Source organism: Chiloscyllium plagiosum, chromosome 9 (assembly GCF_004010195.1).
Source record: "Chiloscyllium plagiosum isolate BGI_BamShark_2017 chromosome 9, ASM401019v2, whole genome shotgun sequence".
Classification (NCBI taxonomy): domain Eukaryota; kingdom Metazoa; phylum Chordata; class Chondrichthyes; order Orectolobiformes; family Hemiscylliidae; genus Chiloscyllium; species Chiloscyllium plagiosum.
This window is the reverse complement of record NC_057718.1, coordinates 21,675,571-21,692,163: the sequence shown is the minus strand read 5'-3', so window position 1 is coordinate 21,692,163 and position 16,593 is coordinate 21,675,571. Positions and strand designations below refer to the sequence as shown.

The 16,593-nt window shown below is 40.5% G+C and overlaps 1 protein-coding gene across 1 annotated transcript in view; it reads right to left on the bottom strand.

The window, feature by feature from the left end:
* Positions 1-16,593, bottom strand: part of adpgk2 (ADP-dependent glucokinase 2) — a 38,030-nt gene that overhangs the window by 9,092 nt on the left and 12,345 nt on the right. Inside the window, exons 3-5 of the mRNA XM_043695557.1 lie at positions 8,820-9,010; positions 4,491-4,587; positions 2,425-2,561 (exon numbers count right to left, since the gene is read on the bottom strand). Coding sequence (XP_043551492.1) covers positions 2,425-2,561; positions 4,491-4,587; positions 8,820-9,010 — 425 coding nt within the window. The remainder of the gene's footprint in view (positions 1-2,424; positions 2,562-4,490; positions 4,588-8,819; positions 9,011-16,593) is intronic.

Below are 16,593 nucleotides of genomic sequence, written 5' to 3'. Positions count from 1 at the left end.
TACTTGACCAAGGTAAAAACTATCTTGGCTCTTAGCATCTCGCTTTAGTGGGAAAAGTACTGGAGAGAGAGACTGGAGGTTGTGCAATTATAATTTGACGAAATATAGGGAGTATATCACAGGTTCATTAGTGGGGGAGCTTCCTGAGCTAATTGGCTTCTCTGTCCTTGAGCAACAAGGCAATAGCTGCACTGTGCTTATCTTGATCTTGAATTATTGTGGAATGCAGAATATAAGCAAAGTTATTTGTATCATTGCATAAATATAAGCTGACTGTTCAGCTCTGGAGAGTGCTGATGAACGGTGGAGACTATCTCAGCCTCTCCATGAATTCATGACAAATGAAGCTTCTTGAAACTAGACTGCAAGTCTCAGACGAAGTAATTTCCTTGACAAAAGCCAACACAATGCATTATGGCTCCTTTGCACCTAATCATTTAGCAAACATAATTGCTAGATCTCAGGATAAACAGAAGAAAGTAACTTTCAAAATAATGACAGGTTTTACTGAATTGCTGGCTAGGCCAGCATTAATTACCCATCTCCAATTGTGATGGCGAAAGCATGGGGAATTGCCCTCTGAACCACTGCAATTGTTGGGGGTTGAAAGACAAAGTGCTGTTGTGAAGAAGTTAGATCCAAGATTTTGAATCAGCAACAGGAAACAGACAATGATACAGCTCCAAATCAGAATGGTGCAAGACTTAAAGGGGGAAACTTGCAGGCATGGCATTCTCTTATCTTTGAGTCAGTACTGGTTGTGGGTTTGAAAGATGCTGTTGAAGGACCATGCTGTTGAAGCTGAGCAGTATGTCTTGGAGATGACAAACATTGTTGCAACTGTGCACCAGTGATGCAGAAAGTGAATGTTGAAGGTGCTGGATTGAGTGGCAAATGGCAAGTTCTTTTTCCTCTGGATGGGTCAAGCTTAAGTGTTGTTAAAGCTGGACACGAGGCAAGTGGCAGGTGTTCCATCACACCCTTGATTTGTAGATGGTAACACATGGAGAGTTATTTGCCACAGAGCTGCTCTTGTAATTTATGTATTCAGTTCAGGTTCTGGTCAGCAGCAAATCCCAAATGGAGGTTTCAGCAATTGTGATTCCACTGAATTTGAAGGAGCAATTGTCAAGTTCTCCGCTTGGACATTAGTGGGTTCCAAATGATTTTTCCTTTATACTAGAAGATTGTTATGGCCTGGCACTTCAATGGTACATATGTTACTTGCCATTTATTAGCCCAAACAGATCTGCTGTCCAGATCTTGTTGCATTTGGACAGTGAAGAAATTGTTGCATTTCAATATTGAAGAAATTACAATTGGTGTTGAATACTGTTTACTTCTGATCGTAAGATGAAAGGAAGGTCATTGATGATGAACCAGCTGAAGACTGTTGATATCTTGGAAATGAGACGATTGGCTTTCAACAACCAGAATTATTTGCCTTTGAGCTAGATATGACTCCAATCAGATTTCTCCCCCTCAGTTTCCATCAACTCTTTTTCAAGGATACAATACTATACACAGTCAAATGTTGCCTTGATGTCTAGGTCAGTTACTCACAACTTATCAGTTCAGTTCTTTGTCCACGTTTTGGCAAAGGCTGTAATGAGGTTGAGAGTTGAGTGGCCCTGGCTGAACCCAAACTGAGCATGTGAGTAGATTATTGCTTTTTGAAACTTCAGAATGTGACGGAACAGAAAATACTTATTTGCTCATTGAAAAGGATACTGGAAAGCATTTCAAAAAATAGGTTTCAGGCCACTGCCTCCAACTTCTCAAACCTCCACAAAAACATTAGTGAGACAAGGGAAACAGCTCAAGGAGTTTATAAAGAGTCAGAGGTATACAGCATGGAAATAGGTCCTTCTATTCAACCCATCCATGCCATATAAACACTTGGTTTTCTAATGACATGTGCATGGAACAAAAGTACTCATATTTTAAGTCAAAAAGATGGTGACATTTTGAAAAGTTATGAAAGGCAGCAAACATCCTAGTTCCATTCTTGCATAAATGTTACTCAGCCCATATGAGAACAGATCTCATTTTGGCACCTCCATACTTGTAATACTGCTGAGAAACTGATTCTATAAATCACCAGCAAACTGTGCCATCACTCCTTGGTACTCTGTTGTATTTCTCTGAACAGAAAAAGAAAATCTGATCACACCTGGATTAGAAACTTGATCTTTAGTAACTGTACGAAGTTCAGGGAAAGATGTGCTACTGATAATATTAACAATTTTTTTTTTTTAAATCAAGCTTTACTTTTAATAACTTTAATTTCAGTTTCCATCACCAGCAATGTAACTCTGAATCTTAATCTATAGACTTGTAACTGAAACTGCAAGAACTTCTGGAAATTTCTCTTCCTTATAAATTGCAATTTGACATCATAATTCAACCACATTTTACACTCACCTGGTGTAAAGGGAAAATTATCCATCATTTGAAGCCCACTAATTATCAGTAGCGATGGCTTAAACTGCTGGAGTTGTGCCTGAAAATCTTCAAGTGACTCCAAAATAGGATTGGAAGTGTCATGATGGACTATGAACCTAAGGAGATCAAATAGTCGATTATTTTCAGGTGGTTAAAACTGTCAAGTATAGTTAAGTACATTTATGCAACCATAATGATGGGTGAAATCTACTCCTCTTGAAAAGCAATGAACAAGGTGGCCACAGGGGAAGACAATTCACTTAAATGTCATCACCCGCTTTGGCTGCAATTAATTTAGGGTAAGAGATGAGCTGAATAGTTTCTGGGGTGGGGTCATTTGGTGTACACTAATTTTGAAACAGAGTACCTGAGCCCACCCTTTGCTCTCAAATCTGAACCCATGCCTTATTTAAAGCCCAACCACAAAACCACAGTCTGAACTCAAACATTTGGCATTTTCAGGAGCAATCCTTCATCTTACAACTCCAAGGGTGGTGGCCAGGTAGCAGCATATCCTCCACTGTGATGCTGCCAACCTCTGGTTGGCCAGTAGCTCCAGATGGGTAGGACTTCCTGCCACAAGGTGCCAGAAGATCTAACAGGCTATCTCCCCTTAGGAGGTAATGAAAACGCTCTCAACTTTAGAATTATTCTGAAAATCCCAATGTTAGTTTTCAGCTTTACTCTTTCAACTGAATTATTACAATCATTTTGTGCTTAATTCAAAACATGTTTTGTTACAGGATGTACATGTATTTGGAAAGGCAAGGATTGTTTAGGGATAGTCAATATGGTATTGCGTGGAGGAAATAGTGTCTCGCTAACCTGATTGAGTTTTTTGAGGAAGTGACAAAAAAAAGATTGATAAAAGCAGAACAGTGGATGTAGTGCGTATGGACTTTCACAAGGTGTTCAAAGTTCCGCACAATAGACTGTTTAGCAAGGTTAGATCGCATGAAATCCAGGGACAGCTAGCCATTTGGAAACAAAATTGGCTCAAAAGGTAGGTGATAAGAGGATGGTGATGCAGGGCTGCTTTTTCGACTAGAGACATGTGACCAGTGGTATGCCACAAGGATCAGTGCTGGGTCCACTGCTTTTCGTCATTTAGATAAGTGATTTGGATGTGAATATAGGAGGCAAAGTTAGTAAGTTTGTAGCTGACACAGAAGTTGGAAGTGGACAGCAAAGGTTTCTTCAGATGAACAAATGGACCAAGGTATGGCAGATGGATTTTAGATAAATGTGAGGTGCTACATTTGGGCAAGGCAAATCAGGGCAGGACTTACACACTTCATGGTCAGGTCCTGAGGAGTGTTGCTGAACAAAGAAACCTTGGAGTGCAGATTCATAGTTCTTGAAAGTGGAGTCTCAGGTATGTAGGATAGTGAAGAAGGTATTTAATATTACTTCCTTTATTTATCAGAGCATATTGCAACTGTAAAAGACATTGGTTAGGCCACTTTTGGAATAGTGTGCGCAATTCTGGTCTCCGTCCTATAGAGTTGGACGTACATCTCTATGACTATGTCTGCCAAACTCTTACCCATTTACACTGCTCAAATAAAAATGAATCACTGCCAGTGATCTTATAGTGATAGATGTAGCTTCATCCCATCTCTGGAGCAGAACACGAAAGTATTGGGAACTTGTCCCAGGGCAGACATGAAAAGATTATCCTGACCTTCCTTCCTAAGTTGTCACCTGAGCTCCGTATGGTGATGCATGGAAAAAGGATGCACTAAACAGAAAAAGCCTCTTTGTACACACTAAAGTAATGCCAGATGTAACAAACAATGGCAGGGGGATAAACTGCAGATGTATCAAAGTAGATGGTAAAAATTTGGAACAATTAAAATGAAAATCAAGGATTTTAAATATAAAACTGATATGTAATGCTTTCAGAGGCATTTTGTTTTACAAAGTCAATGAAATACGTTTGAATGAATGATAAACATGCAAACTAGCTTACATTTATTTACTAAAACTGAATGGTAGTTTGGTTAATTACCCTATGACAATTTGTGCAAACTGATTTTACACACCTGTTTGCTCTTCTAGACACTAGCTTCCCCCATTTGGCACCAGTTGAGTACTCTAGAATTAGGTGAATGTCAGTTTCATCTACAGGTTTGCTTGTAACTAGAAAGGAAGAAGAGTTGTTTGAAGAGGTCAAGAATTTTAGTTTATTGTAAAGTGATCATCAAGTGTATTATATAGCCAATAACTAAAACATCAACATTATAATCAGCTCCATGCCAATTAGGTTAAATATTTTAGAAGCTCCACTCATTATCCTGAGCTTAGAGCATATCTTACAATTAGACACGATGCAGTTAACATCACAAATCAGATCAGCCATAATCTTATTAAATGGGACGAATGACCTAGTTCTGGTCCCATTCTTATTATCTTATAGGATCTCATTGGCAAAAATTGAATTGACTGAGATTTGGGTACATGGTGGGGCAAGAAAATAAAAAGCACAACTAAAATGAGATACCACCATTCATTCCCACATAAGGACAATATTACCCCTAAACTGCTAGGCCACACTGCAACCTAAAGATACAGAGTAAGGCTTCCATAATAGCGTATAGTGAAGGCATATTGCCACAAAAGAAAAATAAAGAGATTAGGCATAACAACTAATCTAAAGAGGAACTCTGGTGTGAAGGCATCATTATCACAACCATAGAACCAAGCCATATTTCAAACTCGTCCTTTCAACTGATGAACTGTGTATGGCTATTGACTTTTTTGAAAAAGTTTTTTAAGCTCTCAAGAAGTTATGGCACATTACTTTTCAAATGAAAAATATCTTCACAGACAAAAAAGCTAGAATCACAAGGTTCAATCCAGAGACAGGTTTTACTGGAGTAGAATTAGAACTAAACACTGAGAAAGTGAGGACTGCAGATGCTGGAGTCAAGATTAGTGCGGTGCTGGGAAAGCACAGCAGGTCGGGCAGCATCTGAGGAGCAGGAGAATCGACATTTCGGGCATAAGCCCATCATCAGGAATGAGGCTAGTGGGCCAGGGCTGAGAGATAAATGGGAAGGGGCTCAAGTGGGTAGCTGAGAAAGTGATTAGTGGATGAAGGTGAGGGAGAAGGTGATAAGTCAGAGGGGGGGAATGATAGACAGGTACAGAGGGCGGAGCCAAGTTGGAGGCTTGGGACTGGGTTAGTAGGGGAGGGGAAAATGAGGAAGCTGTTAAAATCCACATCTGTCCTGTGTGGTTGCAGGATCCCTTCACCACCTCCAAACGGACCCCACGACCAACGATATATTTCCCTCCCCACCCCCATCAGCGTTCCAGAGAGACCATTCCCTCCGTGACTTCCTCATCAGGTCCACGGCCTCCATCAGCCCACACCCCATTCCTGGCACCTTTCCCTGCCACCGCAGGAAATGCAAAACCTGCGCCCACATCACTCCCCTCTCCTCTGTCCAAGGCCCCAAGGGATCCTTCAACATCGGTCAGAAATTCACCCGTACCTCTATCAATGTCATGTACTGCATTCGGTGTGGTATCCTCTACATCGGGGAGACAGGACGCCTTCTTGCGGATCATTTCAGGGAACATCTCTGGGACACCTGCATCCACCAACCCCACCACCTCATGGCTGAACACTTCAACTCCCCTCCCACTTAGTCAAGGACATGCATGTCCTGGGTTTCCTCCACCGCCAAACCGTTACCACCCGAGGCCTGGAAGCAGAACGCCTCATATTCTGCCTTGGGACCCTGCAACCACACGGGATACATGTGGATTTCAACAGCTTCCTCACTTCCCCCCACATTATTCCCACCACCCCACTCCCATTTATCTCTCAGCCCCGGCCCACTAGCCTCATTCTTGATGAAGGGCTTATGCCCGAAAAGTCAATGCTCCTGTTCCTCAGATACTGCCTGACCTGCTGTGCTTTCCCAGCAACACAGTCTAGAACTAAACACAGCCACTTACTATTACAGAGTACTCTACATTTCTTCAAATTAAAATGGCAAATTGATGACCTGTGTATCATCTGGGTAGAAACACAATCAGCATTAATTCAAATTAAATTTTGTTTGTTCTGGCTCTATTAAACAAAACATCGATCTCCAAAGCCAGTCATTTTCTAGATAATGGTCACTAGGAGGTATGCAATAGCAACTCAGTATGACTAGTTTAAATTTCTTTTTAATCCCATTCTGATTGAGTGTACAAAACCTTATCAGAAGTGCAACATTTACACAACAGCATCCATTAAATTGTAAACTAAGATGATATAAAGCCAATCAAGTGTAGTTTGTCTTTTTCAACTATCAATTTTGACATCTAACCATTAATTTCCCAATTAAAAACACCACCAGTTAAGATCACAACCAACCCAGCAACCTCTATATCCCAACGATTTGACCTCTGACTGAAGGTGCAGTGATTGATCATATTTCACTGTTTTATTTCCCCTCTATTCCTTACCCTCCTGCTTTCCATTGCAAGAACTATCCATTAGTGTCCTTCATAACTGTCAATCACATAATACGTTCTTAATTCCCGAATTAGTCATTCTTTTAAAGTCATGTCTCAATCTCATCTGTCCATCTTTTACTAGCACTCAAAGTACAACGTTATTGTTTGTTACCCAGCATGTTAACAAAAATCCAACTATTGCAAATTGGCAGCATTATGAAAGAAAGGAAGATTCCAATCAACAGGACAAAGCTCTTGGCCTTGAGATTCTACAGATTGTTACATGCAAATTAAACTATGTTAAGATCCTCTGTTGATCCTTCACCCTCCGCTACCATAAACTCTATCTTGTCCAAAGCTCTGCAGCTCAGTGTCTCGCCATATCTTAACTGTGCTCACATCATTCCTTCCTTTATTGTTTTTCAGCCAGTGACCAAAGGTGTTCCACTTCTGTTTGTCACCTATATAAATGATTTAGAGGAGGATATAGAAAGCATGCTTAGTAAGTTTCTGGATGACACCAAGATTGGTGGTATAGTGAACAGTAAAAGGTTATCTAAAGTGACAATGTGATTTGATCAATTGGGTCAATTGGCTGAAGAGTGACAGATGGAGTTTAATTTGGATCACTGAGAACATAGAACATAGAAAAATACAGTACAGAACAGGCCCTTCAACCCACGATGCTGTGCGGAGTAATAATCCTAATCTAAAATAAAATGATCTAACCTACGCACCCATCAATTCACCCCTGTCCATGTACACATCCAGCAGTCACTTAAAAGTCCCTAATGACTCTGCTGTATTTTGGGAAAACAAATACAAGACAATTACAATTAAAAGTAGGGCCTTGGGCAACACTGTAGAACAGAGACCTTGGGGTTCAGGTACATAATTCTTTGAAATTTGCAGTACACATAGATAGGTGGTAAAGAACTTGGTTAGCACACTATCCTACATTGCTCAGACCTTGGAGTACAGGAATTAAGACATCACGTTGAGGCTATACAGGATGTTAGTGAAGTCTCTTCTGGAACACTGTGCCCAGTTCTGGACTCAGTTTATAGGAAGGATATTATTAAGCTGGAGAGGATTCAGAAGAGATTTACCAGGATGTTGCCGGGAACGAAGGTTTTGAGTTAAGAGGATAGGTTGGGACTCTTTTCCACTGGAGCATAGGAGGTCGAGAGATGACCTTAGAGATTTATAAACTAATGAGGGGTATAGAAAGGGTGAACAGCTTGTGTCTTTTCAAATCTAGGGGGCATATTTTTAAGGTGAGAGGAAGAAGATCTAAAAAGATGAAGGACATTATGTTTTAAAAGCAGTGGTTCGTCTGTGGAATGAACTTCCAGAGGAAGTGATGGACGAGAGTACAGTTACAATATTTAAAAGACATTTAGATAAGTATATGTATACGAAATGTTTAGAGGGATATGGGCCAAACACAGGCAGATGGGACTACTTTAGCTTGGGATTATGGTCAGCATAAGGGTCTGTTTTGTGCTGAATGACACTGTGACCTTCACTGATTCCTGCCGTTCCATTAAAATTGTCATTCCCATCTTTAAGACCCTCCAAAATCAAGGTGTAATCTTATTTCAGAGAATTCCTTCAATCTTACACTGCTCTCAACTTTTATTCCTCCAATTACTGCTCGACCATGCTTGTAAAGAAAATTTTAGTAGCTTGGCTTTTTTTGACAACTCTCTCCACAAACCTCATCAACTAATTCTCAAAACTGAAGCTGACTTTGTTACACAATTAATATCAATTCAAATTATTGATCATGACATACTTCTTTGTGAGTCAGAGCCACTTTGGGGTATTCAATTAATGTGCTCAAGCTGTTCACATGGACTGGTGTTTAAGATTATACATGTGCTTAAGCCAAACATGACTTTATTGCTACAAACCAGTCACGTGCTCTTGAAGGACCTCAATAAGGTCAGGCGTAAGACGACTCCCAATGAGTACTTCACACCCTTCCTTGGCAAGACGATTCGCCATGACCGGTGCATTTCCACCTAATGACCAACGTACTCGAGGAAGACCCTGGGTAGCTTTCACCAACTTACGAAACAATGTATCATTGGAAATAAAGCGTCTGAAAATAAAAAAATTGTAATGACATTAAAGTGTAAGAATACAATCTAAGAATTTTAAAATAGGAGGCTGTTTTGAGCTCATAACTGCGCTACCTCTAAAAATTGTTATGTGGTCTTGACTCATCATGAAAAATAATTTTCCTCTACTGTTATTTTCTTCCTTATTCTACTTCTCTACGACACCTCATGTTTTACATTGAATAACCAATGAATAAATATCAGACTGTCAATCTGCACTTTAATTAGGAATTCAAACTATGTTAATATTGCCAGCCTGATTCAAAATCATTTTGATTTCATAATAGAGTACCACCACATTGTCAAGCTTTTCTTGTTTGTACGAAAAGAACCCAGAGTTCTGCAGTCACTTTCCAAAGTAAAAAGTCACACCAAAAACAATTTAAGTAAATATCTCTCCAATACTTTCCACAGTGTTAACATGTTTCAACAACAAAAATAAAGTCAACCACTTCACACTTACAATGAAATTACAATAAGTCAAAATCGGATAATCCAAAATTCTATAATTGTAGCAAATGGTTAGCCAGTCCCCATGGCAAAAAAGGATATCCATCTATTGGATTTCCTAAAGTCAGTCAAAGTTAGAAACTCAACTCCAGATTAGTCAAATTAGTGCAAAAAGATGAGTAATTTAAAAATGTTGTCGCTTGAAGACAAAACGAAATTGACACTGCAAGTGGAAAACCGAGGTGCAAACTAAATAATAGATGTCATTAAGGAGTGGGAGATTCCACTGTCAAGTTTTGTCAACCATCCTGAAGCAAAAGGCCATCATTTTAGAACTAATAGGCATTCCCTCCAGCAAAGATGATGTTGAGAACGGTTATCTTTTCAGAGGGTAAAGCAATTTCACAAACATGGCTCAGTGCAGCTCAAGCAGAAATATGTTTCATCGCCAGCAGGAAAGGAGAGTCATCCTAGGGTACCTCTGACTGCAACAAAGCAACATGCTGCATTCAAGCCAGGCAGGACTCAAAACTACAATCGTCTGATTCAATGTCAGACGTGTAATCCATTATGCCACTTGGCCGACACACCAAAGAGGTCACCTGCAGTAATGAACATCTGGACTAATTCATAGCAAGGTATAGCATCGCCATTACATCATAAGCGATGAGGCTGTGATAATTAGTGACTGCATTCCTTCTAAGCTATGTAGTCACTGAAAAGGCAAACATATGCCAATTATGGTATCAACTTCCAGTTCCAGGGATCAATGCCCCACATGGACCTCAGGTCTGTGCAACCAAAATAATTTAGAAGAAACCCGTGGTTAGGGGTGCAGGGAGATTTTCAAACACATTTGACTGCACTAAACAACATTGTGGACTGTATCACACTCACCAAAAGAACACAAGCTAAGCAGAAATTCCAGAGCCAATTCCCAACATATTTCCATGTCTTTTACCTGGCAAATTCATTATAATGCACAAACTGATGGAAAGAAATGAAGAAATTTTTCTCATTTCATACCACATTCCTGCTTTCACTTGCTTGTTCTTCGCTGACTCTGAGCAGACTTGTAGACAAATTGGGTTACACAAGGCCTTCCTTGGCCTTCTCAAAGCCCGAATTAACACAGCAGCTTGCTGCACTTTGATTTATTGTAGCTTTACTGTACATTGTACCTTTAACGTTATACTATATAACAAGGTGATAATCAGAGCAGGTGATTAGACAACAGAAAGTTGGCATGACCACTGAATCCTCCACTGTCAACATCCTGGGGGTTACCATTGACCAAAAACTGCATTGGACTAGCCATAAACATTCTACGGGTACAGAGAAGGCCAGAGGTTAGGAATACTGCAGTGAGTAGTTCACTTCTTGCTTTGCCAAAGCCGGTCCACCATCTGTGAGGCACAAATCAGGAATCCAATGGAATACTCTCCACTTGCTTGCATGTGTTCAGGTCTAACAACACAGTCAGAGTTATACAGCACTGAAACAAAACCTTCAGTCCAACATGTCTATGCCGATCAAGAGTCCCAATTGCCTATGTTTGGTTTATGTCCCTCTAAACCTTTCCCATTCATGTACCTGTTTTTTTTAAAATGAGATTAGATTAGATTCCCCACAGTGTGGAAAAAAGCCCTTCAGCCCAATAAGACCACGTCGACCCTCCAAAGAGTAACCCACCCAGACCCATTTCCCTCTGACTAACGCACCTAACATTATGGGCAATTTAGCATGGCCAATCCACCTAACCTGCACATCTTGGGACTGTGGGAAGAAACCCACGCAGACACTGGGAGAATGTCTGTGTGGAGTTTGCACAGTCATCCAAGGCTGGAATTGAACCCCGGTCCCTGGCGCTGTGAGGCTGCAGTGCTAACCACTGAGCCACTGTGCCACTCAGCAACTGTACCAGCGTCTATCACTACCTTTGGCAACTCGTTTCATATATGAATCACTCCATGTGAATAAGTTGCCACAGTAACAGTTTTAGTTAATACAGTGCAGATTTACAACAGAGACGAGGAGAAATTACTTCTTTCAAAGGAGCATGAATCTGTCAAATTGTGGATATTGGGAAATTGAGTAAATTTGAAGAAAACAGATTTTTAATTAGCAATGGGTTGGACCGTGGGCAGTTATAAGGAATTGAGAGATCTGCAATGATTGCATTAAATGGCAGAGTAGGGTCAAGGGACTGACAGACTTGCCTTCTGCTTCTAGTTATTTTCTTAAATAATTACTTTGTGCCATTTCTTCTGCATGGACCCCCCCCACCAGATTTTAAAATTTTCATGACTGCCTACAATTGACCCACATTTGTTTTTGATCCGTTTTCTTTTATGTGTATTTATAAAATCCTCCATAGTCAATGCATTTTATGCTACATGCTATTTAACATGCACATTCTATTCTCCCTTTATTTATAAACGTTCCTTGGCCTTCCTTACAGAATTATAAAATGCTCCCAAACCTTGGCTATCGTGCTATATGGCATGCTTAGAGTCTATTTCATTGTTCTTGAACTTCCTGTAGGCCATGTTTGACCTGACATTGTTTATTATAGAAATTCGAGATATTTCACATATGGCAATGACAGTGCTGTACCTTTTAAAAGGAATTGGGTGAAATAGAGTACCTGACCATCAATCTTATTAGAGGTTTCCTGAATCCAGTGGAGGAACACAAGGAAGACATTAGATCTGAGAAGCAGGATACCATTCAGAACAAAAGCAGCCATTTGATTGGCATTTCATTCATAAACATGCACTCACAGTTCAGTAGCAGCAATGTGTATCATCTACAAGATGCACGACAAAATTTCCTTAAGACTCCTTTAAAACACCTTCCAAAGCCACGACCACTACTATCCACAAAGACAAGGGCAGCAAATACATTGCAACACCATAACTGGCAACTATCCCTCCAACGCATTCACCATCCAGACTTGGAAATATATTGTTGTTTTTCAGTATCACTGGGTAAAAATCCTGGAACTCCCTCCCTAATTGTTTTCTTAGGTCTACCTGCACCAGACAGATTACAGAAGTTCAAGGCGGCAGCTCACCAGCATATTTGTGAAAGTAAACTGAATTTGGGAATATAGAGGGGGAGACAGGCCGCCGACTTGCGGAGCGTTTCAGAGAACACCTCTGGGACACCCGGACCAATCAACCCAACCACCCTGTGGCTCAACACTTCAACTCCCCCTCCCACTCCACCAAGGATATGCAGGTCTTTGGACTCCGCCATCGCCAGACCACATCAACACGACGGTTGGAGGAAGAGCGCCTCATCTTCCGCCTAGGAACCCTCCAACCACAAGGGATGAACTCTGATTTCACCAGTTTCCTCATTTCCCCTACCCCCACCTTGTCTCAGTCAAATCCATCGAACTCAGCACCGCCTTCCTAACCTGCAATCTTCCTGACCTCTCCGCCCCCACCCCAAACTGACCTATCACCTTCACCTTGACCTCTTTCCACCTATCGCATTTCCAAAGCCCCTCCCCCAAGTCCCTCCTCCCTACCTTTTATCTTAGCCTGCTGGACACACTTTCCTCATTCCTGAAGAAGGGCTTATGCCCAAAACGTCGATTCTCCTGTTCCCTGGATGCTGCCTGACCTGTTGCGCTGTTCCAGCAACACATTTCACCAGTGAGCATTGCTCAAACTTAGGACCTTAGCGTCAGAAGGCATGGCCATCAATGAAATAATTAAAATAAAAAAGATGCACAAGTTGGCCAAAATCTTAGGAATAATTCTGAGGGTTAAAATACAAAAGATTGCAGGTATGAGGAGGGGGAGACCACAGAGAGATTTAAAACGGTGACTGAAAATTTTAGAACTGTGTTAATCAGGAATCAAAGTAAGTCAACGAACACAAGTGTGATATATAAAACAGGTTATGGCACAATAAAGAAAGTGACCAAAATATCATTCTAACTTGCAACCTTTTACACCAAAACATTCTATCTTTAATTTCCAGCTCTACATCCTTAATTATAAATAGTTCATATCTGGCTACTGTTTGGCCAAATTAAAGCAAGACAAGTCACCAAGTTGCAATTATATCTGACACAAAATGGCTGACATTAGAAGTTAATAAAATCAGTCTGCATCACTACTGCTACTGTGACTTCTATCTATAGCTGTGCCAACAACCGGCTACTGGTTCGAGTGTTACTTTGGATCAAGCCAGGAAGAGTGCTAACTTTTGGCTCTTATACATTACCTCAACTTTTCTTTCTTTCTGCTCTGCAACCGATTCCATAAGATATCTGAATCTTCATTCCCACAGAAAAAATAGTTGGTTTGATTATCATCCAAATAGCTATGCATTATTCTTCAAACCACAACTCATTGGTGCTCTATACTGACTCTACCCTATCTGCGATTTAGGTAAAAACAATGACTGCAGATGCTGGAAAACAGATTCTGGATTAGTGGTGCTGGAAAAGCACAGCAGTTCGGGCAGCATCCGAATCCAGCACCACTAATCCAGAATCCTATCTGCGATTTACCCACCACTGGAAGGCTGGACGACTCCTGTTGTCTATTTGATTCCCCATTTATTAATTATGTATCTTAACATCTGACAATTAACCAGGCCTAAGTTTCCATATTAGTTTAACGCACTTTGGATACTGCTCCACATACAAGTTCTTCATTTCTATTTCCTTAAGGAAATAAAAATAAAACTCAAATCTTTCCTTTCTACTGTCATGCCCTCTTTCAAGTCTCCTTATCAAATACTATACGATTCCAACTCCCAGAAAGATTTCTTCTACCAAAGGCTTGACAACATCTTTGTATACGCTCTTATTATTCCTCAAGGCATCTGGTGAAAGATTCATTAAGGCACTTGGAACTCAATATCAGCAATAACTCCAAGTGCTCCTTCTATTTCATCAAAACTGTCACCCAGTTTTCACCTTTGGGATGTAAATCTTGCTTATTTCCTTCCTGCAAAATTCACCAATTGCACCGCTGACCCAGTCAACTCTGCGTTTGGATTCACTCTCACTGCCTTTTCTGCATCTGCATGCAAAAATGTCTTTTCAGTTGTAAACAAAAGTCCTACCTATCCATGAACTTACTGAGGATCATTACCCCTCAACCTGATTTATTTCATGTAAATGAAACTTTATTCTCTGAATAAAGCCTTCTTGCCCATCTCTACCTGTTACCACTTCATCAACTTAGCCCAGTGGTAACAATGCAGCTCTCTTTTCTGCTTGAGCCCTTAGTCCAATGATATTTATTGAGTTTCACACCTTGTTCCATCCTCAATTTCTCCATGCCCAAAGTAAAATAAAAATTGCAAAAATCTCTACTTTCATCTCTCAGCCTCTTCACCATTCTCAGTTATTTTATTTGTGCTCTCTTTCCACCACCTCCCCCCACCCCACCAAATGTATTGCACTTTTATCCTCCCTTAATCCTGCTCTGCGGTATAAACTCCTCAACTCATTCATATCCACCTGCTTGACGGAGCTCTCTCACATAGCATCACATTTTGCGTATCATCAAACCACAGATATGGCCACTTCTAATTACAAAGTCTCTTACCAACTTTACCTCAAGGTGTCCAATCCTGGTTGGAAGTAAGCTACGCCTACCTTATAACTGAACTTTCCAAATCTCTCACTCTCACTCTCTCATATCATTTCTACTATTACATCTGAAACTGATACCATAACGCCCGATAAAACCAGTATTCCAGTGCCATTCTGCCAGTATAATCCTCATGGCATCATGGTGGACTGAGAAAGCAAAATAGCTGCAACTCTTTGCTGACAAACACAAACCTGGAGTTTCTTCAGTACCACCAAAACAATATATAGACCCAAAACTTTTGGCCTCAAACAGGTATGGAATAAGGATGGAACTACTATGAGAGACAGGGAAAACATCAGTCTCCAATTAACAAAACACTTCAAAGAACTTATGAACTACAATACAATCAATCATGAATGGGGACATATTTTAAGACAACTTGACAAAGGCCAGCTATCCAGATTTGGATATGCCGGTGTTGAACTGGGGTGTACAAAGTTAAAAATCATACAACACCAGGTTATAATCCAACAGGTTCCTGATGAAGGAGCAATGCTCCGAAAGCTAGTGCGCTTCCAATTAAACCTGTTGGACTATAACCTGGTGTGTGATTTTTAACAGCTATCCAGAGATATTCATCGACATCCTCAGTCTCCTACACTGACAGTATTATAAATCCTCAGGTCAAGACAGGGGTCAAGCAGAAAAGGGTCCATGCCCCAGCCTTTTTGGGATTTTGATTGTTACCATTCTTCACTTTGTCAAGAACAAACTTACCTGTGGGGTGGACTTGACTACAAAATGGATGGAAAACTTTTCAAATCTCAACTGGTTGAAATCCAAGAAAGTGACAAACACTGCTCACAAAACTTCAATATGTGAATGACAAGGTCATCTGTTCCCTTAGAAGAGAATCTTCAAGCCTCACTTACCCAACAGGTATTACCTAAGAATTGCTCTCAGCCTCAACATAAAGACTCAAAACCTTTATCACACAGGTCAAGTTTCATTCTATCCCTCCATTCAGATCAATGCAGAAATCCTCCCAAAATGTAGGATATTTTCCTTATCTTTCATCTAAGGCTAACAATGATGCAGAGATTCAACATCATAGTCCGAGTGCCACCTTCTGACAACTAAGGATGACAGTCTTCGACAATCATGGTATCCGTGCTGATACCAAGTACCTTGTGTATGAGGCATCATCCTTGCAACTTTGCTAAATAGCTGAAATTTGGACGACATATAGACACTATCTCATGAACTTTGCGAAGTACCAAAGCCACTTGAAACATTCTCTGGATCAATTGGAAAGATATGCATACTAACATCAGCATCATTGAAGCAGCTATTAGCACCAACCTAGAGGCCACAATGATCCAAAATCAACTCTGCTGAGCCAGCCATGTGCTTGGCTTGTATGAGTTCCAACTGCCAAAGCAAATCTTGGCCCGGCTCAAGCAAGGTACTCAAACGAGGACTACGATAAAGGAAACATTTCAAAAGATCTCTGAAGGCTTTCCTCAAGAAATGCAATGTAGATTTTA